The 23,652-nt window shown below is 53.9% G+C and overlaps 3 protein-coding genes across 7 annotated transcripts in view; 2 read left to right on the top strand and 1 right to left on the bottom strand.

Moving 5' to 3' along the window:
* Positions 1–91: 91 nt before the first annotated feature.
* Positions 92–4,240, top strand: RAB34 (RAB34, member RAS oncogene family). The gene is given in 12 exon segments (XM_070772754.1): positions 92–189; positions 191–238; positions 1,041–1,119; positions 1,339–1,430; positions 2,476–2,541; positions 2,629–2,730; positions 2,847–2,911; positions 3,039–3,090; positions 3,273–3,354; positions 3,439–3,529; positions 3,642–3,749; positions 3,831–4,240. Coding segments are annotated over 12 exon segments (936 nt in total). The 5' UTR covers positions 92–106; the 3' UTR covers positions 3,899–4,240.
* A 1,860-nt stretch (positions 4,241–6,100) lies between these two features.
* PROCA1 (protein interacting with cyclin A1) lies at positions 6,101–13,341 on the top strand. 4 transcript variants are annotated; one of them, XM_019982475.2, is made up of 5 exons: positions 6,102–6,560; positions 9,891–9,977; positions 11,984–12,116; positions 12,382–12,537; positions 12,639–13,341. In XM_019982475.2, the coding sequence occupies exons 1-5, from the start codon at positions 6,473–6,475 to the stop codon at positions 13,303–13,305; spliced, it is 1,131 nt and encodes a 376-aa protein (XP_019838034.1). In that variant the 5' UTR covers positions 6,102–6,472; the 3' UTR covers positions 13,306–13,341. The 4 variants fall into 4 exon arrangements, with proteins under 4 accessions (XP_019838036.1, XP_019838034.1, XP_019838035.1 ...); XM_019982476.2 differs by lacking the exon at positions 6,102–6,560 and adding an exon at positions 6,733–7,202; XM_019982477.2 differs by lacking the exon at positions 9,891–9,977 and having other exon boundaries at positions 6,101–6,560.
* Positions 13,342–14,736: 1,395 nt separating this feature from the next.
* SUPT6H (SPT6 homolog, histone chaperone and transcription elongation factor) overlaps positions 14,737–23,652 on the bottom strand; it is a 31,234-nt gene continuing 22,318 nt past the window's right edge. For both annotated transcript variants that reach the window (XM_019981303.2, XM_070772740.1), the window contains exons 28-37: positions 22,626–22,766; positions 20,892–21,087; positions 20,271–20,509; positions 19,220–19,333; positions 18,922–19,046; positions 17,164–17,276; positions 16,656–16,733; positions 16,398–16,564; positions 15,763–15,950; positions 14,737–15,515 (exon numbers count right to left, since the gene is read on the bottom strand). In XM_019981303.2, the coding sequence (XP_019836862.2) occupies positions 15,329–15,515; positions 15,763–15,950; positions 16,398–16,564; positions 16,656–16,733; positions 17,164–17,276; positions 18,922–19,046; positions 19,220–19,333; positions 20,271–20,509; positions 20,892–21,087; positions 22,626–22,766 (1,548 nt within the window). In that variant the 3' untranslated portion in view covers positions 14,737–15,328. The remainder of the gene's footprint in view (positions 15,516–15,762; positions 15,951–16,397; positions 16,565–16,655; positions 16,734–17,163; positions 17,277–18,921; positions 19,047–19,219; positions 19,334–20,270; positions 20,510–20,891; positions 21,088–22,625; positions 22,767–23,652) is intronic.

The raw sequence follows: 23,652 nt of genomic DNA, 5'->3' as shown, positions 1-23,652 counted from the left end.
GGAGGAAAAGGCACCAGATTCGGACACCTCTCTCCTCGGTGGGTACCTCGTTCCTACCCTGGCATCGCCACCTCCCAGGGCAGAAGGGCGAGCGGGAGCAGACCCTATGAGTCATGTCCTAGGCCTGCAGTTGACGAGGGAAGCGCCGCCTCTCCTAGGGCCCCTTCTCTCCCCCTTTCCCCTCCTGCTGCCAGATGCTGCGCAGCGATCGCCGATTCCCCTTCACCAGTTCGGCGGGGTAAGGGTCCCCTTGGAGGCTCCTCCCAGCACAGGAGATGCTGGGGAGAGACTTGGGGGATCCTGCTCTCGGCAGGTTGCAACCTGGGTGAGGGCGGACCCGGAGCCCTGGCGAGTCAGTCTGGCAGGGGAGCCTGACCTGGGGCAGCACTCGGGGAAGAGAAGAGGGGGAGGTAGGGGCGGGCAGCGAGGCCGGGAGTTGCCGGGAGAGGGGCAGGGGGCGGCCCTTTTCCAGGAATTTCCGGGGATCAAGTTACAGCGTTGGCGGAGGGAGAGCGGAGTGGGACGCGAGGCCCTGCGGCGGACTGGGCCCCTCGCCCCCTCCTGCAGCAGTTCCTCGGCCGCACGGTGGGGTCCCTGCACACACTGACCCCGTGTGGCGGGGCCGCTCAGCGCCCCCCGGCTGCTCTGTTATGGTAGGGCCGCCTCAACCCCGAGTTGTCGTCGGGTCTCCACGGCCTCGAGTTATCGTAGGAACTATCCGACCCCGAGTTATTGTAGGGTCTGCGCGGACTCGGGTCCCCCCGGACGGGACTCCCCGCCCTCACTTGGAGGCCGAGGGGTCTCCCAGGCCTCGAGTCGTCCTAGGGACGCCCCGGGCCCGGGTGATTGTGGGTTCGCCCCGGCCCCCGGTGATTGTCTCATCCCCGTGGCCCGCGGTGGTCGTAGCGTCCCGGAGGCCACGGGCTCCCGTAGGCTCCCCGTGGCCCCGAGTTATAGTCGGGACCCCTCGGTCGCGGGTGATTGTCGGGTCTCCACGGGCCCGGGTCGCCGGGGCGCATCAGGCCTCCGCGCCTTCTCAGGGCGCCCCGCAAGGACGCAGGCAAGATGAACATTCTGGCGCCGGTGCGGAGGGACCGCGTCCTGACGAAGCTGCCCCAGGTAGGCGCCAGGGCCACGTCGGGCTTCGGGCGGCGGTGGGGGTGGGCCGGGAGGCGGCGGCACCGGACCGGGCTTGGGCCCAACCCTGCCGCCCTGCTAGGCCAGCTGCTTCTGGGTGGTCCGTTCCCCACCCCCACCCTCCCGCCCCGCCCGGGGCTGCTCGGTGGCGGGCTGAGGGCCAGGAAATGGGTGAGTTCCATTCTCTTCCACTCCACCCAGTGCCTGAGGAAGGAGGCCGCTTTGCACGTGCACAAAGACTTCCAGCCCCGCGTCACCTGCGCCTGCCAGGAGCACAGGACAGGCACCGTGGGGTGAGTTAGAGACACCCGGAAGGAAGAAATGGAGTCCCAGGAAACCTGCAGTCAAAGCAAGGGTGCAAAGCCAAGAGCTGCAGGCTCCATTTCGGTCCCTGCCAGCCACACTGTTCCCCCTTAGCGTGCCCCTGTGCTCCTCTTTCTTCCAGCTGGCTTGTGGCAAGTCCTAAGAGATGGGGTTGGGTAGGAAGGTGGCAGTTGAATTCCTGACACAGGGAGGGGGTCCAACTTAAGGCTGTGGTCACCAGCTTAGCTTCCCACACTCCATCTATTTGGCCTCCAGGACAGTGAGCTGTCCTAGAGGGATAAGTCCCATTGTGGGTTTAAAAAAAAAGAGAGATAATACTATTAACAGTTGCCACCGTTAATTGAGCATGTACTGTGTGCCAGGCAGTGTGTTGCATATAATTATTGTCTTTTATTAAATGGAAAATACCACTTTTAAGTTGTATCCTGGGGAGGGAGGGAGAGATGTTGGAATGTATGTGTGTGTGTGTTGAGGGGGAGGGGGTTGTTGGGTTGTTGTTTGGTCACTTGGTGGTGTCCAACTCTTTGTGACCCCATGGTTCCTCTGTCCCTGGAATTTCCCAGGCAAGAATACTGGAGTGGGCTGCCATGTCCTTCTCCAGAGGATCTTCTCGACCAGGGATCGAACCTGGGTCTCCTGCTTGGCAGGCAGATTCTTTGCTGCTGAGCCACTTGACCAGTCCAGAATATAGGACATTTATTTCATTTTAACCTTCACAACAACCCAATAAAATGTGTGTTAAATCCCCACTTAACAGATGTTGAAACTGAGGCTCAGAGAAGCTAAGAAACTTGTCCTGAGTCACACAGCTAGTAAGTGAGAGCTGGGATGCAAAATCAGTCTCTCTGATACTGAGGCAGAACCACTCCTCCCTAGCACTTCTGTTGAGGCCTGGTGTTTATGGTAATCTCAGCCCAGGAGCAGCTCCCTTTGTGGACCTGCCTGGGAGCACTGGGGCTCCTCTGAGTGAAGGAGCTAGAGCTCACTCTTCCCGCCCACTCTTGTGTCCAGCAGATTTAAGATCTCCAAGGTCATTGTGGTGGGCGACCTGTCAGTGGGGAAGACTTGTCTCATTAATAGGTAAGAGGGTGCTGAAGCTGAGGGGGGTGAGCCCAAGCCTAGCCAGGCAGACTGGGCTCAAGACCAGAGCATCTGGTGCCCCCTCAGGTTCTGCAAAGACACATTTGATAAGAACTACAAGGCCACCATCGGAGTGGACTTTGAGATGGAACGATTTGAGGTGTTGGGTGTCCCGTTCAGTCTGCAGCTGTGAGTTCTTTCCCCACTCCTTCCCGCCCTTGGTTCTCCCAGCACCTGTTCCCCACCTCAGCCCCCAGCACCACCCTGCCCCACACATACCTGTGTTCTCCCCACCTTCCTCCCAGCTGGGACACCGCTGGACAGGAGAGGTTCAAGTGCATCGCATCAACCTACTACCGAGGAGCTCAAGGTAAGTACCAGGGTGAAGTGAGGTAGGTGGGTACACCTGGCCTCTAGCCTAGGGCTGGAGGGATTGTGGAAATGAGCCAGTAGCATCTTCCCCAACAATCTGCACCCGTTTTCTGCCACTCTTCCAGCCATCATCATTGTCTTCAACCTTAATGATGTGGCCTCCTTGGAGCATACCAAGTAAGTAAGCATGCTGCACTATAATGGGGGCTCTGAGAAGAGAATGTTCAAAAAGAGGCGGGTCAGGAGTATGGAAGGGAAGGAGAAGAGTGCATTCAGGACCAGAGGGAGCGTCATTGGGCATAGAAGTGGGGGGAGCCTATCTGGCTCCCTCATCCCTTGCTGTCCACTGTCTATGGCAGGCAGTGGCTAGCTGATGCGCTCAAGGAGAACGACCCTTCCAGCGTGCTTCTCTTCCTCGTGGGTTCCAAGAAGGACCTGAGTGTGAGTGTGCCAGTGGTGGGGGAGGACTTCACATCTCGACAAGGGAAACCCCATGCCCAGCATCTGACTCTGACTTTCCTTCAGACTCCTGCTCAGTATATACTGATGGAGAAAGATGCACTCAAGGTGGCCCAAGAGATGAAGGCTGAGTATTGGGCAGTCTCATCTCTCACTGGTGAGTCAGAGGCACCTGGCCTTCCGGCCTGCCTTGCCTCTCACTCCTACACCTCCAGCTGTGCCCCTCGGCCTGGAACCACCCTTGAGCTCCTATCTGCTCCCTGTGTCAGGTGAAAATGTCCGGGAGTTCTTCTTTCGTGTGGCGGCGCTGACCTTTGAGGTCAACGTGCTGGCTGAGCTGGAGAAATCGGGATCCCGGCGCATAGGGGATGTTGTCCGTGAGTGCCCACCTGGACAAGGGTGGCAGAGAGCTCAGGGACCCTCCATCCTTGCCTCACTTATTTCTCACCCTTCTTCAGGCATCAACAGTGATGACAGCAACCTCTACCTAACTGCCAGCAAGAAGAAGCCCACGTGTTGCCCATGATGGGTAGAGGACTGTCCAGAGACTGCCCGCCCTGGGGCATTGTGCCACCTTGACTCCCCCAGAACTCAACCCCTGGACATTTGCACTGACTGTTTTTCCAGACCAAAGAGCTGCCTCTCGGTGGCAGTATCCCTGGAGAGGTACTTGGGACCATGCTAGTCACTTCCTGCCCCCAGGCACCGTGTCAAAACCTGGATGCCCCTCTCTGTCCAAGGTGCCCAGTGCGGGGAGGTAAGAGGGCCCTGCTGCTCTTACTCAGCTGCTGGGCCCTCTAGGTTTCAGGATGCTTAATGGTCCTAGTCTCACACTATGCCTTATGCATTAAAATTTCTGTTATTAGCACGTTAGGGTCTGGAGTCCTTTGTGGGGGATCAGGGATGTGAAATGGGCAGGGCTATATGGTCATCTTAGGACTGGAGCCTTCTGCTGCGATTCTGGCCATCTTGGCCTTTGGGCAGGACTCAGGCAGGCTGGGAACTCAGGGACCACGTGTAGAGGGATGCACTTGGCCCTCACTGGATAACATCTGAGTGACCTTTGAGATCTTTAAGAGCCCTTTTCCTTTGGTCCCTTCCCCGAAAATGTCTCCTGCTACTTGGTGCTTAAACGTAAGTCTACCGTTGGATATTTTTTTTCACCTTCTTCCTGCCTTTTAAAAAATACTTCTCTAAGAAGTATTTTTTTAGAGTATGGAACACAGTGAAAAGTGAGTTTTGGGTGCTTTGTTGGGTTGAACAGAAGGCCCAGGAAGGTAGAGGGAGGGCTCTTACTTAGATGTGCTGATAACCTCTAACTATATTAGTGATATAAATAAAATTATGAGTAGCACATTTTTATATTTTAAAACAGTTAAAAACTAAATTGGATTAAAAATAAGACATTTTTCCCACTTCAAAAAAAAGATGTGCTCTAAGCAGGAGGATCTGCATTTGAAACCTTGCTGTACATGTTGGACATTCAGACAAGTCACTTCTGCTCTGTGCCTTAGTTTCACCTCTATTGTTATTATTTTCTTTTGTGGGGAATGTGTGCTGAGCGGTTTATGGGATCTGAGTTCCCTGACCAGAGATTGAACCCAGGCCACGGCAGTGAAAGACTGGAATCCTAACTAGGACTGGGGAACTCCCAGTTGCCTCCTCTGTAGAGGAGGAGCACGTTCATCATTCATTTCATGGATGAAATAAGATAAAGCACTAATACATACATGCATGCTGCTGCTGCTGCTAAGTCGCTTCAGTCGTGTCCGACTCTGTGCAACCCCATAGACGGCGGCCCACCAGGTTCCCCCGTCCCTGGGATTCTCCAGGCAAGAACACTGGAGTGGGGTGCCATTGGGTGCATGCTAAGTCGCTTCAGTCGTGTCTGAGGCTTAGCCACCCCATGGACTGTAGCCTGCCAGCTTCCTCTGTCCATAGGATTCTCCAAGCAAGAAGACTGGAGTGGATTGTCATGCTCTCCTCCAGGGGATCTTCCCAACCCAGGGACGGGTTCTTTACCACTTGCGCCACCTGGGACAGCTTAAAAACCTTAACTATTATAATAACAGTTTGGGTGAAGAGTGACCAAGAACCTGGCTCCCCATTGATATCTGACCCAGAGCCAGAGATTGGCTGGAACTGTCTCAGATATTTGGGCCGCGAAAGGAAGGACACCTGTGGCCTGGTGTCATCATCCTAAGAGGCCAAGTCAGGAACATCAATTCTAGTTCCCAGTAAGCAACCCCTCTGTCCTTTGCTACCGTTCTTACCTGCTACGCTATTCTGGAAGTTGGCTTTTCTGCACACTCGCCCTTCCCCTTCCTCGCTCCTCCGACTCCATGTTGACATCTATATTGGGCAGTATTTGCCACTGGAACAGGGAGCCCCATAGAAGTCGGAGGGGGTGCTTGGGGTGGGGGCCGTCGCGGGGCTTGGGATCCGGTATCACGTCTTCTTTCGCTGGGCTCCCGTGGAGGGGCCTGCTGGGGGAGAGAAAGAGCGAGCCCGGCCTTCCACCAGGGAAGGAGAAACCCTGAAATCCTGGATGGAGGACTGGAGACTGATGGGAGTAGCTCCCCAGGCGGACACGCACGGACCCGAGTGCAGATTGGGGGCGGGGCTAAGGGCTGCGGCTGGGTTCGGAAGGATTGGGAGGGGCCGGGAGGTTGAGAGAATGGCTGGGGCGGGGCTAAGAACGGGGTTGGGGCGGGGCTAGGTTCTGGGGGTAGGACTAAGCCGGGAGCAGATCTGGAGAGGAACTAGGGATGGGACTGAGGGCAGGGCCTGAGCGGCCGAGCTAAAGTTTAGGCCTGAGATACGGGGGAGGTGCTAAGGTTAAAGTGGAACAAAGAGAGAGGGGCCCGGAAGGAGCTAGGAGGCCCCGGATGAAGAGCGCCGCTGAAGCTCAGACTTGGGCTAAGACAACGCAGCCTAGAGCAGAGGGAGAGGGGAGACTGGGCAAGCATGAGGCGGAGTTAAGGACCGGACTGGGGCGAAGCTGAGATTGGGGTTTACAGTGGGCTCGGCCAAGCTGAGGTTCAGGGTTGGACTTATGCGTGGAAGAGTCTTGTAGAGACGAAGAACTAGACCGAGAGATATGTGGGTCAGGACGACACTGAGGATTGAAAGGTGGACTAAGGAAAAAACTGAGGACGATACCAGCTCGTGGGATGAGAGCAGCACGGGTAAACAGGGGGCGTGGCAGATTAGGGGAGGGCTTTCAGCTGGGGGGCGTGGCACGGGGGACTAGCCTGAGAACCCAAGGAGGGGGTGGAACCTGAGAGCCCGACGAAGGAGGCGGGGCCAAAGGCTGACTGGGGCGGAGTTAGGGCCTGGGGGCGGGCTCACTCGAGACTTGGACCAATGATTGAGCAATAGGGACAGGAGAGCTGGAGAACCGCTTGCGGGTTGGACTGGGGTCGTCTGGTTTGAGCCAGAACTACGACCTCTAGTTGTAGGGGTGGAAGGCATTGCTGTGCCTCAGCCGCTAAGCAGGAAGTGGAGGGTTTGGCTGGAACCGCGGTTCCATTGACTTTAAGGCAGGAAAAAATCTGGAAGTTCCACTAGTGACGTCACAATCGCCTCCAGAGGTGGGCGGGGCCAGGGCGGCATTTCCAAGGAAACCCGAGCTGCCCTGCCTAGCTCCCTCTTCCCTCCTTCCCTTCCTTGATTTTTCCCTCCCTTCCTTCCTCCTTCCCCCCTCCCTACCTCCCTCCCCCGTTCAGCTGCTCGGGCGCCCGACCTGGAACCCTAACCCCTGTGCCGCAAGGGCAGGGGGAGCTCCTCAGCTCGCAGGACTGGGCGGACTGTACAAATGAGCATCACCTGTGAGTTTTGAGTTAGGTCCCTGTACCTCGATTAATGTCCTGCTGAGAGACCTGAAGTTTCCCTCTTCCTTTTAAGCTCTCTCTCATTCAATGTCACTCATTCATTATGGGGTCTCCCCTATGGCCATCTTCAATCACTTCTGCTGCAGGAGCTCCAGATTGCTGCTTCAGCTGGAAACTAGAGCAGATTGTCTTCCTCAGATCTGAGGCGGGTTATTAAATCCTTCCCCTTGGCGTTAGAGTTATGACCGTCAAGGCTTCTTGGGCATACGGGGGAAGGGGCGGTTAGTCAGTGGACCCTGCATATAAGCCTCTTCCATAGTGACTCTGTTGAGAGCAAGCAGAGTTTGAATCCTGATCCTGGCTCAGGTCACTCTGGCCTGACCTTTAGGGTCCAGGCTGGATAAAGGAGGCTGTGGAGTCAGGATTGAGTAAAACCAGAGGGTGAGGAATTGGCTGTGTTAGAGGTGAAAAGCAGTTGTAGTGGGAAGTGATAGCTGGCAGGACAGGTTTTGGATAGGAACCACAAGTAGAGAGGCTGAAAGAGCATAGACTATGGAGCCAAGAAAATTGGATTTGAATCCTACCTCTGTCATCTATTAACTTATTTTTTTGGATAAGTTACTTATTGTAAGTCTCTGTGTCCCCATCCATAAAATGTGCTTTGGTGAGGATTTAGAATCAATGGCATATTTTAAAAGCCCAGCACAGTGCCTGACCCTGGAAAAATGCTCATCCAAGGTCAATTTTCTTTCCCCAGATAAGTCCCCAGATTTGAACCCTGGACAGAATCTCCAATGCCACAGCTTCTTGTGGCACCAGTAGGCCTTTATTTTCTTCTACTCATGTGTTCATTCAGTCAACCAACTGGGGGACCAGTTATGTCATGATGGAGAGTTTGCACCTCATCCTGAAGGTAGTGGAACGCTATTAAAGAGGAGGAACGTGGTAAACCAGTTTGGCTGCATCGTGAGGAGTGGATGTAGGGAGTGAGACAGAAGTTAGGGAGGCCAGGTGGGAGGCTACTCCAGCTGTCTGTGTCAGAGATAACTGATAGGTCTGAATCAGTCAGACGTGGGGACAAGCAAGCATGGCAAGACTTGGTCATTGAGTTGGTGAGAAGTGAGGCAAAGGATGATCCCTAGATTTCTAGCTGAGGTGTCCGTTGCTCTCTGAAATGGAAGTTACAAGAGACAGTGTTTCATGAAGGGTAGGGAGAAGATGGTGGGTTCATATGACATGTGCTGGTCTGATGTTTTGAGAATATCGGAGAGGACATAGGCTATGTGCTCAGGAAAGCAGTATGCATTGGAGATCGAGATTTATGTCATTTTATTAGTGGATGTTGAAACCATGGAAATGGATAACATTATCCAAGACAAGCCTGTAGAGTCTTCTGAGAATGAGGCCAGCAAAAGAACCCTGGTCATCACCAATTTAAGGAGTACAGGCCAGCAAAGAAGTTAGGAAAGAATTAAAAGCTAGGAAGGAAGAAAGAGATGAGAGGTGTGTCATGAGAGCCAAAAGAAGAGTCTGCAGAAGAAAGAGGTTGATTAATCAACAGCGTCAGTGAGATGAGACAAAAAGAAGGTCACTGGGTTTAGCTATTAGATCACTGGTGGCCTTTGCCTGGGCTATTCTGATAGGAGGGCAGGGATGGCTGCCATGCTGTAGTGGCTGGAGAAGACAAAGGTCAAGACACTGAAGGTAGGGACTGGGCCTTCTTTGCTGGTAGGCCGCCTAGTGAAGCTGTCCAATACATCTGTTAAATGAGGAAGTGAAAAGGAAGAAGGGTGGCTATGCAGTTACATAAGGAGAAATAGGGTTCACAGAATGTTTTGTTTGAAAATGTTCATAGCCTGTAAGAAGAAAAACAAACATGAAAGAGGCAGAAGTGAGCATTCTGTCCAGGACCTGGAGTTCAGACGCTTGGGCAAGGAGGAAGGAGGGACACTTCCCCAGGCTAGAAGTCGATGGGGGTGGGAGCAGCCAGGGATGAAGCCCACGCAATGATGTGTTGAGAGCAGCAGTCGCGGGGTACAAATTTCCGGGGAAGCATTCATAGTTTCATTCATTTGAGCACTTCCTGTGCCGTGGAAAACAGATAGAGCTGACCAGAGACCTGTAGAAGGATGACCAAGTACCACTGAAGGCCCAGCAGAAGTCCCAAAGCAATCATCTCCTTTCCTTAAGCAGGACTCAGTCCGGTACCCTCAAAGGACAAAGCCAATTGTAGGAAGGAAAAGGAAGTGCAGACTTTACTCTGTGGTTGCTGATGGAGCTGCTGTCGTGTTGGAGTTTCGTTTGGGGACACCCTGGGACAATCCCTTCCCTGAAACTGTCCCTTCTTACCTAGACTCTGGCTCACTCCTCTTCTTCTCTCCAGATCCTACTCCTATTATGCTTCTTCCAAGAAGCCCCGTGCCCCCAATTTCAGTGAGTGTCCTTGCTCCCACAGGCCTTCCTCCCAACCCTGTCCCTCCCTATCAGGGTCTGCCTCACACCATCCTGAACTGTTACAGACGGTGTCTCCTCTCCTCATCCCCTCCCCCAGCCCCTGTGGAGAGCAGGGACTATTGTCTTTTAAAGGCTGCATCTCCTGGGGGCTGTCCCTGGAGCTTCTCCGGAGCCGTTTTCTGAGTGAATGGAGTGGGGAGGGGCTGCTGCTACCTCTGTGTACTCTCTCAGATATAAACAGGTTGCCCAGCTGGGGGAGAGGACACCTGCTGGCTAGTGTGGAGTCCAGCACAGATGCTTCTACTTTATCCTCTGAAGGTGGGTCCTCCTTCAAGTGGGGGCGGGGTGTGTGGAAATCTCTGGCCCCAGGGGTTAGGCAGGAGGGAGGGAGGTGTTTGGTCCTGAAAGGGTCACCTAGCTGCCCTACCCCAGCTCCTTCTCGTGCCCCGCAGAGAGTGCCACCCCTTTCCTTTGTACAGCCCTTTATGGTGCACAAATATCTTTGACACATGTGAACTGAGTCCTCTCAACAACCCTGCAAAAGGGGCATTACCATCATTCCATTTTTGTGAGTAAGGAAATGAAGGCTCAGAGAAGTAAAGTAACTTGCCCCTAGGTCACCCAACTCAACTTGGACTCAGGCCTGACTACAAATTCAGGGCAGTTGCCACTCTGCTGCCCTTTGCTGCAGTTCAGCAGTGCTGGAGAAACCCTGAGGCAGTGGTGATGGTGTTCCAAGGTCCTGCCTCCCAGGCAGGACTCTTATTCCCTCGCCTTGGCGCGTGGGAGGAAAGGAAGCACAAAGGGAGGCCAGGAAGTGGATCTGGGCGGGGTGGGGGGGGTGGGGTATGGGGGACCCAGGCCCCAACAGCCTGGTGGGGGGAAGGGAAGGGACGAGGAAGGTGGGGGAAGGCTCAGACCAAGCTTCTGTCTCACCTCTCAAGTCCTTTAAGGTCACCTGGAGTAACTTTAAGGCCAGCCTGAGTTAACTGCTGGCTGGAGGCCAGTATGAAGTCTTGCTCCAGTTCTACTCCGTGTCAGGGCTGGATAAAGGCACAGTCCTCCTGGCCTGTTCTGAGGGAGTCAGCCAGCCACAGCACCCCAAGCCAGGCAGCCCTGGATCTCACGAGTACCTGGAGCCGAGGTTCAGGGGGAACCTGCAGGAAGGTGCCCTGTCCCTTTGTGGGCTTATGTTATAGATGGTGGCCCAAGGATTACGCCACTGGGGCCTTAGGCAGGGTCAGAGGTGAGGCAGTGCGAGTGAAGGCTGGGCGAGACCAGTGTGCCTACAGGCTTGATGCATCCTAGCAAAAGAGGTAGGCATCTTTCCTCGGGGGCCTCCCCTAATTCCAGTCATCTCTTGGCAGCTTCTCCCCTGTGCCCCCTACAAGGTTGTTCAAGTTTGTGGCTCTAAGGACTGGGGAGAGAATGGATGGGGAATGGGAACTTGATAAGGAGGGAACAGGGAGTCTGAGAAAGGGGAAACAAGTGAGGGTGAGACAGGCATTGCAGGGAGAAGAGGCTTAGAGAAGAGCGGAAGAAGAGACAGAAGCCCAGGGGCGTGACACGGCAGGGGTGGTGGGGGGTGGCGCTCAGTCAGGCTCCTCCCTGGCTCAAGCCGGCCTGCTCTAGCAGGGCCCTGGGGCTGAAGCGGCTTCAAAGGCTGGGAGGGGCGGGACATCGGTCTCCCCTCTGGGCCTGTGCTGAGTGGAACCAAAGATGCCACTGGCTCCCCTCGGCCCTCCACTCCCCGAGTTACTCTGCGCACACGGGGTCAGCTGACAACTCTGAGCACTGGGTGAGGGGCAGGTGGGAGTCAGTGGAGGGTCCTGGGAAGGTGGGGGTCCCATAGAAGGCAGGGGAGGGGAAGAGGCAGGTGTTACCAGATAGCATGGGGCTGGTGGGGACCTTGGTGAGACACTGTCCTGGAAGTCTGCAAGGGGCAGGCAGATTCACATGCAATGGGCTGGGGAGAGGAGAGGCTGAGACCTAGGTGCTGTTGGGCTGAGTTACTGCTACCAAGCAGTAACCAAGTTACTGTCCAAGTAACAAGGACAGCTGTGTGTGCGTGTGTGGGTGGATGGCCCTGGCAGTCCAGTAGGGTTAGGACTCCGTGCTTTCAGTGCTGGAGCCCTTGGGTTCAATCCCTCGTCGGGGGAACTAAGATCCCACAAGCTGCACAGTGAGGCCAAAAACAAAACAACTGTGGGGGAGGGAGGGTGGTAGCAGCAGGGGAACCCGATGAAACCTTTAGATTGAGCTGAGAGGGGAGATCCAGGTGTGCTGCCGTGGACGCCTTGTGACCCATGCCCTTCCCGCCTCAGGTGAATTCAAGAACACCGACAGGTGCTGCTGGAAACACAAGTGTGCTGGGCACATCGTCCGCCCCTTCTCCCCTGACTGTGTCCACCACGACGTGCACCTGCACTCTCTCAGCCACTGTGACTGTGACTCGAGGTAAGGCCCCCTCCTCGGGAGACCAACAGCCCAGGAGTCTCTCCTGGGCAGACCCAGGCCCAAAATGTCCACTGTGGTTCCCCGTGTCAGCTCTGCCCTCCCGGCCCCAGCTTTGTAAGCCCGGCTCTGCTCCAGGGGCCGTGGGGAGGTCTTCCCGCAGCCTGGGCTGGGCCCAGTGGAAGCCTGCTGTCCCTTAGGCTTCTCGCTCTGGGCCCCTGGGGAGTCATGGAGGCATGGGAGCCAGGCTGAGCCCCCTGTATGGCAGGCTGAAGGACTGCTCAGAGAAGACGAATAGCAGCTCTGGAGATGTGGGCCCAACCTGCTCCCGAGATGTGGACTCAACCTGTTTCGACATCATCCAGTCCCCATGCTTTGAACTCATCCCAGAGGAAGAGTGTGTGGAGCGGTTCTGGTACGGCTGGTGAGTTCTGGCAGGTGGAAAGGGGGCACTGGCCCCCACATTCTGTCAGTCACCTTGCCCTGCTCTCCTCAATCATCTTTCCCTGCCCCCCTTCCTCAAAGGTGCAAGAGCTACAGGCCTGTCTCCGTGGCAGTGATCCACCACCCCATCCACCATGAGTGTGGGGCAGATGACCTAAACCAAGAGGAGGAGGAGGAGGAGGAAGAGGAAAGCAAGCCTCCCATCCCGACCCAGGTGGGACCCACCCCCACTGACTCCCCCACCGACACAGGCATGAGCATGATCACGGGTGCCCCTGACTCAGCAGCTCCCATCACCATCTGGCGTTCTGAAAGCCCCACTGGGAAGTCCCAGGGCAACAGGGTGATCAAGAAGATAAAGAAAAAAAAAGAGAAAGACAAGGAGGAGGAGACGGACGAAAAGGAAAAAGCAAAGGTGAAGAAAAAAGTCAAGAAGGGCAAGTTGATGAAGAAGAAAAGCCCAGTTAAATCGGAATCACCTCCGGACTTAAGCCGATCGTTAAGCCCAAGAGAGCTGGCCAGGATGTCAGAGTCCAGCCCAGACAGCCGGCAGGATCTGGAGAGTGAGGACAGTTACAATGACCCTGGGCGGGAGGAACCCTCCAGTGAGGATATTGTGGAGTCTTCATCACCCAGGAAGAGAGAGAAGAACGGGGTCCAGGTCAAGAAGCCCGGCTTGAAGACCTCGCCAGTCAAGAAGATCAACAAGAGGAGATCTCCCCCAGCATCAAACCCCAATCTCAGTTGAGGCGACCAGGGTGAAGAATAAATGCGATCAAGCCTGTAGCTGACCCCCTGCTTCTCTCTCCCTCCAACCTGGCTACTTGTGGGGGCAGGGGGCAGGCTCTGGGCATGGCTGGAGCCAAAGGGCTAAGGGGCTGCGGGGGTTTCTGAAGGGCGGTCCGTCTTTCAAGAGAAGTCCAGAGAAGGTAGGTGGGTGGGCAGGGAAGGGGCAGAGCCCGTTTCTCTGTAATATCCTAGGTCCAGGCACAACTGGGTGGGAAGGAGACAGGTCTGTGTGAAATCGACCTGGTGAAGGGCAGTACTGTGTGCAGTGATACCCCTAATAAATTGAACCTTTTAACCCACTCTGTACCACCGTGCCTGGCCTTTCCCTACTCTTAAGTGGCCCTGGGGAAGGTGCTGGTGGCATTGAAGGGAACACAGTCTTCCCAGCTGGTTGGCTCTGCTCCCGCTCAGCCCTTCTAAACTGTCCCCACCCCCCCTTCTTTAAAAGATTTAAATTTATTTTTTTTGGCTGCACTGGCTCTTTGGTGCTGTGCTCAGGCTTCTCATTGTGGTAACTTCTCTGGTTGCGGAGCATGGGCTCAGTGGGATCTTCCCAGGCCAGAGATCGAACCCATGTCCCGCACATCGGCAGGCATCAGGCAAGTCCCCCTTCTAGAAACCTTTTATACTTAAGGGAAAGGAACTGAATTCCTGTCAGAAGGCAAGCCCCTCCCCCCAACTCCTGCCAAGAAACAGCCAAAGGGATCTTGAATGAAGACGTCAGGTGGGAAGCCCACCAAGTATGGGCAGCAGTCCTCAGAGAAAAGGGAGGGGAAAGCCTTGCTTTCCCAGGGCCGTGAGACAAGACGTGAAGGAACACAGGAAGATCAATTCAGAACTAAAGAGGAAGCGGGCTAGACGAAGGGGCCCTCACCAGGGCTGTGTGGGCAGGATCAGGTGAGTGTAGGGCCTGTCCTGGGGCGACTCACGTAGAGATCAGATCCCAAGGCCCAGTCAGCTAAAAGTGGGGAGAGGCGTAGGGCTCAAGTGGAGAAACCCAGATTGACTTCTGGCCTCTCCCCGGCATGGCAGAGAAGACCAGAAGGTGGTGGATGGGGTGGCCGTGTGTTGAGAAGCAACAGCTGTGCAAACATTTACTGAGGTGTGATGAGGTCCCAGCCCCCGGACTGACCGTCACACCTTTTATCTCAGTCCTCACAGCTGCCCTGCTGAGGCAGGTATCCTTGTCTCTGTGTTACAGACAAGAAAGCTTGCTCAAGGTCACAGTGCTGTGATCCTAGGCGGTCTGATGCAGAAGCCACCTGCTCCTCTGTGAGTCACCACCTCTCTGAAGGCCTGGGGTCAGGGGAGCCTGCAGAGCTCCCAACACAGCTTTGAAAGCTCCCCCTCAAGAGCCGGAGACTTGGGAGAGAGAGGCTTTGTCAGGTGCTCTGTAGAAACACTGTTTATTCAAATGACAGGCAGGAAGCGGCGGCAGCAAGGGGTGAGGGCAGCCAGGTGGGGGCTGGGCAGGTCAGCACTGCTCCCCTACATCCCTCGTCATCCTGCTTTGACGGCCACCCTGCTGTTGGCACCAGGGTGGAAGTACTCGTCCTCCTGTCCCAAACTGAATAAATAGCATCCCTCTCCCCACGAGCGCGGGGGAGACTCGCGTGCTGAACTTGGCCCCGCCGCAGCCCAGAGTCAGGGGAGGGCAGAAGCCCAAAATGGCTTGTAGGGAGCAGAGCACAAAACTCCACTCTCACCTTCTTCTTCCTCTTCTTCCTCCCTGCCACACGCCGCTCCCAGCCTGGTCCCAGGACAGGCAGTCAGTGACGGCCTGGAGGAGAGGATTGTTGCCTAGCGCACACTGAGCTCAAGTTCGCAAGGCCATCTAGCCTGTCGCCCATCCAGGCTGACCACCAAAGAGAACGTCAATTCACGCCACTTTATGGACAGAAAAGGAGGGGCAGGGAGTGAGGCAGTGGGCAGCCAGGTCTCTCCCAGCCTCAGAGGTAACCAGAGTCCTAGGAGCAGGCGCCCTACCGATCCATCTCGTCCAGGAGTGGGGTGGCATCGCCAGCAATAGACATGGGGGTGCTTTCGATCATAGGGCTGGGGGAGGGCCGAGGGGTCAGCCGCTGCTTCTGTTTCCGCCGCTCCGCCTCCTTCTCTTGCAGCCACTGTTCTGCCATCTTGCCCCAGTCGATGGCTGCATGGCTGTTGGACCTGGAGGGAGAACCAGGGTGTGTGATAAAGGACTTGACTCGGCCTGCGGCTCGCCAGAAGAAAGCCCACCCCACAGTCCCCGGGAGCCTCCATTCCCGCAGAGATGGATCTCACATCTATAGACAGCAGTATTCTTCTGGCTCCTCCCAGAGCCTAGTCCTCCGGGGGACACCACCTGGCTTACGGTTGTCAGGAGACCCAGAGCGCCCACCTCGACTAACGACCTGTCTACTGTTGGTGTACTCACTTTGGCTGCTGCTGCCGTTGCCGGGAGCTGGAGGAGGGCTGGGGCTGGGCCTGGGCAGACTGTGGGGTGGTGCTGGCCTGCAGCTGGTGGTACTGTGGCGTGGTGATGGGTTGGCTGGGCGTTGTGTAGGAGTAGCTGGGGGTCATTAGTGGTGTGGCCACTGGCTGCTGGGCTGGTGTTGGGAATACCTGGAGAAGGGTGACAGTTGAGTTTAGGTTGGGTTTTGTGTTTATTTGCTCTTCTGGTAAATTTCTGACAAGCTGAAAATCTGGGCTCTGCACAAAGCCTTCCAGCTGACACTCTCCTGAGCAGGGTGTGATTCTGAGCAGCTGAGGCAGGCCAACAGCAGGGCCCACCACTTGACCACTCGAGTCTAGAGGCTTGAGGGCTCGGGTTCCAAGATCCCAAAAGACTCCGTGGAATGGTCATGGCTTCTCTTACTCCCCTTCCCCTCAGTTGGCCCGAGAACAAGGAACACCTACTGGAGACAGCTCCTGATGCTGTGGCAGTCCCACCTGCTGTGGAGGCCCTTGTGGTGGGCCCTGCAGAGCCCAGTCTACGGACACAGGCTAGTGAAGGATGACCTTTCACCCTTCCCCACCCTCTGCAGGGCTTTTCTTCCCCAGGCCACGTACGTGGTAAGCGCTGCTGCCCCCTCCACTGCCACCGTAGCCATACTGGCTGGAGGCCCACTGCGCTGGGGTGGCATTAGGGTTCTGGCCCTGGCCCGTCACAGCAGCAATGGCATTGAACATCTGCGAGGTCATGTTCTGGGGCAGGGCGTTCACAGCCCGTGTCAGATCTGTAAGCACAAGAGGTGGAGATGGGCATGTTAGGGCACAGCCCTTCCAGCTCCATCCCTCTCACCCCCAGGCCTGGCATGAGCTCCTTACCTGCAAGGTTGATGTTGGCTGGGGTAGCATTGATAGAAGCAGGTGTTCGGGTCCTGCTGCTGCTACTGGGGGTGATACCTACAAGAAATGGCCCGAGTGAGAAGTCTCTCCAGAAACCTACTTCCAGTTTTACGTTACAACTTAGGGAGCTGGGAGAGGTACCGAGGTGGGTGCAAAGAAGGGCAGCTGGGGGAATTCCCTGGCAGTCCAGTGGTTGGAACTCTTGCCTTTTCACTGCTGAGAGCCTGGGTTCAATCTCTGATCAGGGAACTAAGATCCCACAGCTGCACAGTGTAGCCAAATAAATACATAAGTTTAAAAAAAAAAAAAAAGGGAAGCTGTATAGGCAAAGAGAATGGAGGGCCTTCCTGATGTGAGGAGGAGGGAGTTGGAGTTGAGCTACAGCGGCAGCCTAGGCCTCCCCTTCTGCCAGAGTTAGTGTCTGTCTCCACTCAGTGCTCAGCTGTCCCTCAACTACACTCTGGGAGTCACAGAGAGCAGAGCTCACCTGGCACAGGATCCTGATAGTGGTCCTTAAACCATCTGAAAAGGCCGTTCACAGTGGGGAAGACTTGGCCCCGGTAGCGGAATCCTTCTGGAGTCACAGTTACGTATTCTATCCTGGGATTTTGGAAGGAAACATGCATCAGATCCCACTTGTGGCCAGCTGCGAGCGAGTGGCCAGAGCAGATCTCCACCACGTGAAGCAGCCGCACTGGGTGCGAGGGGGAGGAGAGACGGAAGAGCCAGTCCCTGGCCCTGGAAAAGGAGGCTGCACTCTGGCGAGGCGAGGAGGCACAGAGAAGCCCAGACAAGGCCTGGAGTCAGCAGCCCCAGGTGTGCTCTCTACAGGCTGCCACAAGGCTCGCTGGGGGCCGGTCACCACCCTGGGCTGCTGTGACGGCACCACACAGCCGGCGAGGGGGATACAGACATCAGTGTTGGGGTGGGGGGGGGCTTCCCGGGCAGCCAAGCACAGTGGTCCATGAGCCGAATGAGGTCCAAGTGCCTCTTGAGGGTGGCTGGTCGGTCCTCATTTAACACTTTGCAGAGCAGAGAGTAGATAAGAGGTTCTGGGTTCAGATCCAGTTCCAATATTGGCTCTGCCAACTCACCACCTATATGGTTTTGTACCAAGTTACTGAAGTGAATCTCAGCCTCATTTGTGAAAAGAGGATGATAACACTTAAATCTATAGCGGTTAACCTACGAGCAATAAACAAGACAGAGTGTGTAAGGCACTCATCGCAATACTGAGAACGGATTGTGATCAATAAAGCACAGCTGTCAACAGCCAGTGCTAAGTATGTCAATGTTCTCACTCAGATGAAGATGAAACCTGCTTCTTGCACCATAAGGAGTCTGTGACCCTTTCCATGGGAAGCTATCACGTGGCCTCTGTCCCTGGTTAAAGTCCTCTGTTCAACTGCTCCTCATGGAACAGTTTCCAACCCCCACGTGGATGGCAGCCCTGGCTGCCATCTTCTGGAAGCACGCTGGCGAATCAGAAACAAGCACGATATTCCAGAAGTGCTCACGACGGTGCAGGGTTCAGAGCTGCTTGTCCTCTGAGCACCTCCTAACGGAGCCCACTCTGGGCATCATGTGTGCGTGCGTGGTCCAGGACCGAGAGCAGAGAAGCACAGACTGAGGCCAAGATGGCAGCGGGATGTGGGAGTGCAGAAGGCAAGTCTGGCCATCAGTCTGGGTAACAGACACAACAAAGGAGGTTGAGGGAGAAGGACTTGGTCTGGTGCAGTGTGAGTGCTTGAGGGACGCGGATACTGGAATACCGAGGGAGGCCAGCCTGGCTGTCACACACAGAAGGGAGCAGAGCAGGCCGGCGACTGGAAAAAGAGATGCCCTCCAAGCCTACCCCACCTTCAGCACACGCTCACCACAGCAGCAGGGAGCCACTGCTGAGGGTAAAGGCCCTGGTGAGGGTGAAGCGGAGGACAGAGCAGCGTGTTGGCCCCCATCTCTGCCCGTCGGGTGGAGAGAGGGTCCAGTGGTTTCCATCACTCCCTGGCAGGGAGAAGAGGTGAAGGGACCTCCTCTTTCACTCGGTTGATTAAAGCACCTTTCTTATTCAGTCTTTGCTTTTGCCTCTAAAGCATCACCCTCTGTCCCCACCTCCAACCTCCAGCTCCACTAGAAACAGGAAGAGGGGAAAGGCAGTCAAGCAGAACCAGAGAGAGTACTGTTCGGGGCCTGCAAACCTATCTGTGGACCCCAGCGGCAGCACCTTCTCAGCACCAGTGCTCACCTGGGTTTACCCCGGGGCTGGTATCCCAGTAGGAACTTGCCGGGCAGTTCCTTGCAGGCACAGATGAAATAGGGAATGAAGGTGGGCTTCTCCTTCTTAGTTTTGATGAGCAGCTCCTCTAATTTCTGGGGGTAGAATGAGGGGGAGAGGTTGGGATAGCAGCATGCTTGGTACACAATGTCTGGCCTCACACACCATGTACACCTCCTTCACCAGCGCAGCATCCCCTACACTGAAGGGAAACCAGACATCCTTAAGTGACTGGGAGGGGTCATCCCTCACAGGGCCCTGGGCTCACCTTACGGTCCCCACCGCTGCAGTCCTGATAATACTTGTGGTTTAGAAGGTCCCGGGCAAAAGATGCCATAGGCTGAACATAGCGGGCAACAATCTCATCCAAGTCTTCAAACTCCTGTGGGAAGAAGGTGAAGGCCCCGAGTGTCACATTCTGAACTGAGATCCAGCCTTTCAAGTCCACTTGGAAGATAACCTATGGAGGGGAGGAATTCCCCCAGCCCTCCTGCTGTAGCCTCATTCTGCTGCAAAGTCCCTTCAATGTACCCATCTGTGTGAGTTGGGTCTAAGTTTATTAGCTTACAAGACACAAAATCCCTTACATTTTTTAAATTTATTTGGCTACATTGGGTCTTTGTTATTGAAGCACGAGTGCACCTGCTCAGTAGCTACTGCAGGGAGGTTTAGTTGCTCTGAGGCATGTAGGATCTTAATTCTTCAACCAGAGATCAAAATCACACCCCTGCATTGTAAGGCAGATTCTTAACTCCTGGACCACCAGTGAAGTGAAGTGAAAGTCTCTCAGTCGTGTTCGACTCTCTGTGACCACGTGGACTACACAGTCCTTGGAGTTCTCCAGGCAGAATACTGGAGTGGGTAGTTATTCCCTTTTCCAGGGTATCTTCCCAACCCAGGTCTCCAGCATTGCAGGCAGATTCTTTACCTGCTGAGCCACCAGGGAAGTCCATAAAACCCTTTAAATCATAACTTTAGTTCTCCCTTAGCGCTTGGGAACAGTAAGGGCCTTCATAAAATTTCTCTCCACTGAACAGAAAAATTTGGCCTGTGTCTGCCTGAGGACAGAGCACTTGCATGTGTATTTTCTCCTCTTCCTCTAGTGCTTCTCTAGATAGTCTATTTTAGAACTTGGAGGACAGAAAAAGAAACACGATATATACAAAATTGCTGTCAAATTACTCATTTCGTAAGGGCCCTGAGTTTTGCTGTCCTGAGTAGCTAGAATACATACAATGCACACAAGTGACTAAAATGGAAGGGGCTTGCTTCTGGAAGCAGGAGTGGGGATGCTAGAGTGTGCAGGGGCTGCCTCTTACCTCACTGTTGATCCACAGGGTGGCTCCCAGGCTGAAGGCATTTTCCTTGCCTTCTTCCCGCACATCCACGTGCTGGTAGATGCCGTCACTGACCTTCCAGGTCACTGTCAGGTGATTCTCACCCTTGCTGCTTGGTCGGATGATCACATCACCCTGGTCCATGGTTTCCATCATTTTTTCTGCTTGCTTAAAATTTATATTATGGAAGGATGGGTGTGCAATCACTCGCTTGATATACGCTGAAGAGGGCAGGAAAGAAGCATAGGTCAGCTGATGGGATGGGGAGCCAGCACAATAAGACAAGCCATGGCTAAATTTCTGATCCACTACTAAATTCTGAGACTTTCACCCCCTCTGGGTGTGAAGGATGTGTTAACTTGGGCTCCTAGGGTGCTGGGAGAATGAAATTTTAGGAGTCCCAGTGCATTAGCAAAGAAAATGTGACCCAAGAAGACCCTGGCACCCAGCCCGGCCTATGACTCCCTTTCCTGCTGCCTCTGGTCCTCAGCCCCTCAGAGCTGAGCACTCACTCCCACTGGGAAGCCAAGTAGTCAGCACGCGCATCCTGGGGAGGGAGGGCTGCCAGGACTCGGGGTGCACAGCATGGCTGGGAGCACTCACTGGTCCGCTGCTGCTTCCGCTTCATGTCCTCCTCCTGCTTGTGGTCTGCTGCTTCGGCATCGAAGTCATAGTAGGTGTCCTTGGGCAGTTTCCACTCATTGTTCCTGTCCATGAGGTCTGAGGTGCGGCAGGTCAGGTCTGCACTAAACTTCTCGATGTCAATCTTCATGATGCGGCAGTGAACAGTCATTCCCACCTAGATCCACAGAACATTTGAGCTGGAAGGGACAGAGACGGTCTAGCCCGATGCCCTGTTTTACACGTGAGGACAGCAAAGTCCAGGCAGAAAGGTGGACAGACTGTCCAGAGCCAGCCGGCTACTGAGTGTCAGGATAGCAGGAGTTCCGGGCTGAGTTTGGTCCACAGACTAGTTTGTGCCAAGTACTGATGACTCCTGCTCTAGGCAGAAACACCAACTGGAGTCCCCTGGGATCTGTCACTGGCACTATTCTCTTTCCCCATAAAGTTGCCCAATTACTGTTCTTAGGGTGTGAGCCAAGTCTGGCTGGCCTTTTTGGAGGAAAAGCAAAGTAACAGTTTTTCTATACTCTCCCCCTGATTTGAGCCCTTCTGTTTTAGAGTGACAAAACCCAGTCAATTTGCACAGCTCTCCTGGAAACTGCCCTAGCTCCATTTACAGGTATACCTCGGAGACATTCCAAGTTCAGTTCCAGACCACCACAATAAAGCAAACATCATAATGAAGTGAGTCACTAGAATTTTTTAGTTTCATAGAACATATAAAAGTTATGGTCATAATATAGTCTATTAAGTGTGCAACACTTTTTTTTTTTAACACTGTTATATTTTTAAAAAATTAAAAATTTTAATTAAAATTTCTTTTATTGATAAAAAAAGGCAAACCATCACCTGAGCCTTTAGCGAGTCCAAATCTTTTTGCAACACTAACATCAAAGATTACTGATCACAGATCACTCTGACAAATATAATTAAAAAGTGTGAAATATTGTGAGAATTGGCACAAATAAATGTAGCACAGAGACATGAAGTGATCAAATGTTGTTGGAAAAAATGGTACTAATAGATTTGCTCAATGCAGGGTTACTACCAACTTTAAATTTGTTTAAAAAACAAAAAAAAAACAATGGTATCTGTGAAGGGCAATAAAACGAAGGATGTCTGTGTTAAGAATGTCTTTCCCCAGCCTTCCTAAGTCCATGGTTCTCAGGGGTTCACGACACTTAGAACCAGAGATTTGGCAGATCTGGTACCACTAGCAGATGTCACTAACAGGATGATCCTGGAAAAGGCACTCAAACTTCTCTGAAACCAGAAGATAAATATTCCCTTTTCCATTGGACTAGCAGATTTGAGACAACATATATAAATATCAAGGGCTGGAATCCAGTGTGTGCATAATACATGGCAGCTCTGACAAGAGAAACTAGAACAGAAAGGGAACTCAGCCTTTCTGCTTCACAGCATGGAATGCCAGGCCTTGCTTCCTGCCCGCCAGACTAAACCATGGCTTCCAACACAGGAAGGGCTGGCAACTTGATGAAATTTCACAAAAGCAGTGAACAATAACTGTTCCTCATTTGGGTAGATGCTTCTTACCCTGACTTCACTCAACTGGCTATAAATCCTCCTGAAATGTTCCCCACCAGGAGCCCCTGGGAACAGAGCCTAACTCCTGGTGGGCACAGCCCAAAGCCAGCCTGATTTGGGCTGCTGAAAACTGCGCCAGATGCCTTAGCCCTGTCATTCACCTACCTTCACTCGTTCCTCTGGACGCTTTACCACTTTGTCACTGAGGAATTTGGTGGGGATGAAGCCAGTGACACCATTGTCTAACCGTGTTTTGACACCGATGGCCTGGCCTGGGCATGAACCGCTGTCAAAGTGGTTCCAGACCTAAGGACAGCATCAGGAGAAGAGCTTGATCATTAAGATTCTGGAGACCATACAGTCAGGAAACAGCTGGCAGGAATGCTGTAATTCATCTTACCACTGACACTGGCATCACGATGTGAGAACACGATGACTCAGCCACCCAGCAACACAGAATTTGAATCTCCCCCAGGTTCCCTGATGCAGAACTCATGTTGGCACCACTGGCCAGCAGATCAACCTTTTATGTTAATTTACTGTATACGTCCCTCCAGCTTCAACTGAAACCCCTCCCTCCCATTCTGTCCTGCCCTTCTGAGCTTAAGAAATATATGTTTGTCACCTCAGTGAACCAGCACATCATGGCTCTTTTACATCCTTGACAAATCTCACCAGTTTCTTTTACTGGGTAAAGTTGAGAAATGGTCTGTTTTACTATCTGCCTAAGCAACATGTGAAGATACAGAAAAAGGTTCAGGATGGCTTTTATGAGTTCTAACCATGAAAAAAGCAGATGTCGTCGAGAAGACTGTGGGAAAAACTAAGATGTGTGTGGAGGATGAAAACACTGAAGGGAGTCTACAGATACCTTCTAACTAACATAGGGACACCATGCCCACCCTGTATGCAAAAAACGCATACATTTCCTCATGTCTCTAACTGGCTGAGCAAGATCCTCAGAGAATGGGAAACAAGGATTAAGGGCTGAGTGAGAACAGAATAAGAGCACAGAGACCATTTCTGACTAGCAGCACACGGAGGGACTTTAAGTTAGGCCTGTGTCCGTTCCGGATCTCTTCCCTTTTTGTGCACTGCCACGGTAAAGTGTCACCTAAACTACTCCCATTCTCGACGCCTTTCTAGAGCACTGAGATCACGCAATCACAAACATCCAGGGACCATAACAACA

The sequence above is a fragment of the Bos indicus genome, chromosome 19 (assembly GCF_029378745.1).
Source record: "Bos indicus isolate NIAB-ARS_2022 breed Sahiwal x Tharparkar chromosome 19, NIAB-ARS_B.indTharparkar_mat_pri_1.0, whole genome shotgun sequence".
In the NCBI taxonomy this organism is placed as follows: Eukaryota; Metazoa; Chordata; class Mammalia; order Artiodactyla; family Bovidae; genus Bos; species Bos indicus.
The sequence above is the reverse complement of the archived record's forward strand: the minus strand, read 5'-3'. Positions and strand labels throughout refer to the sequence as shown.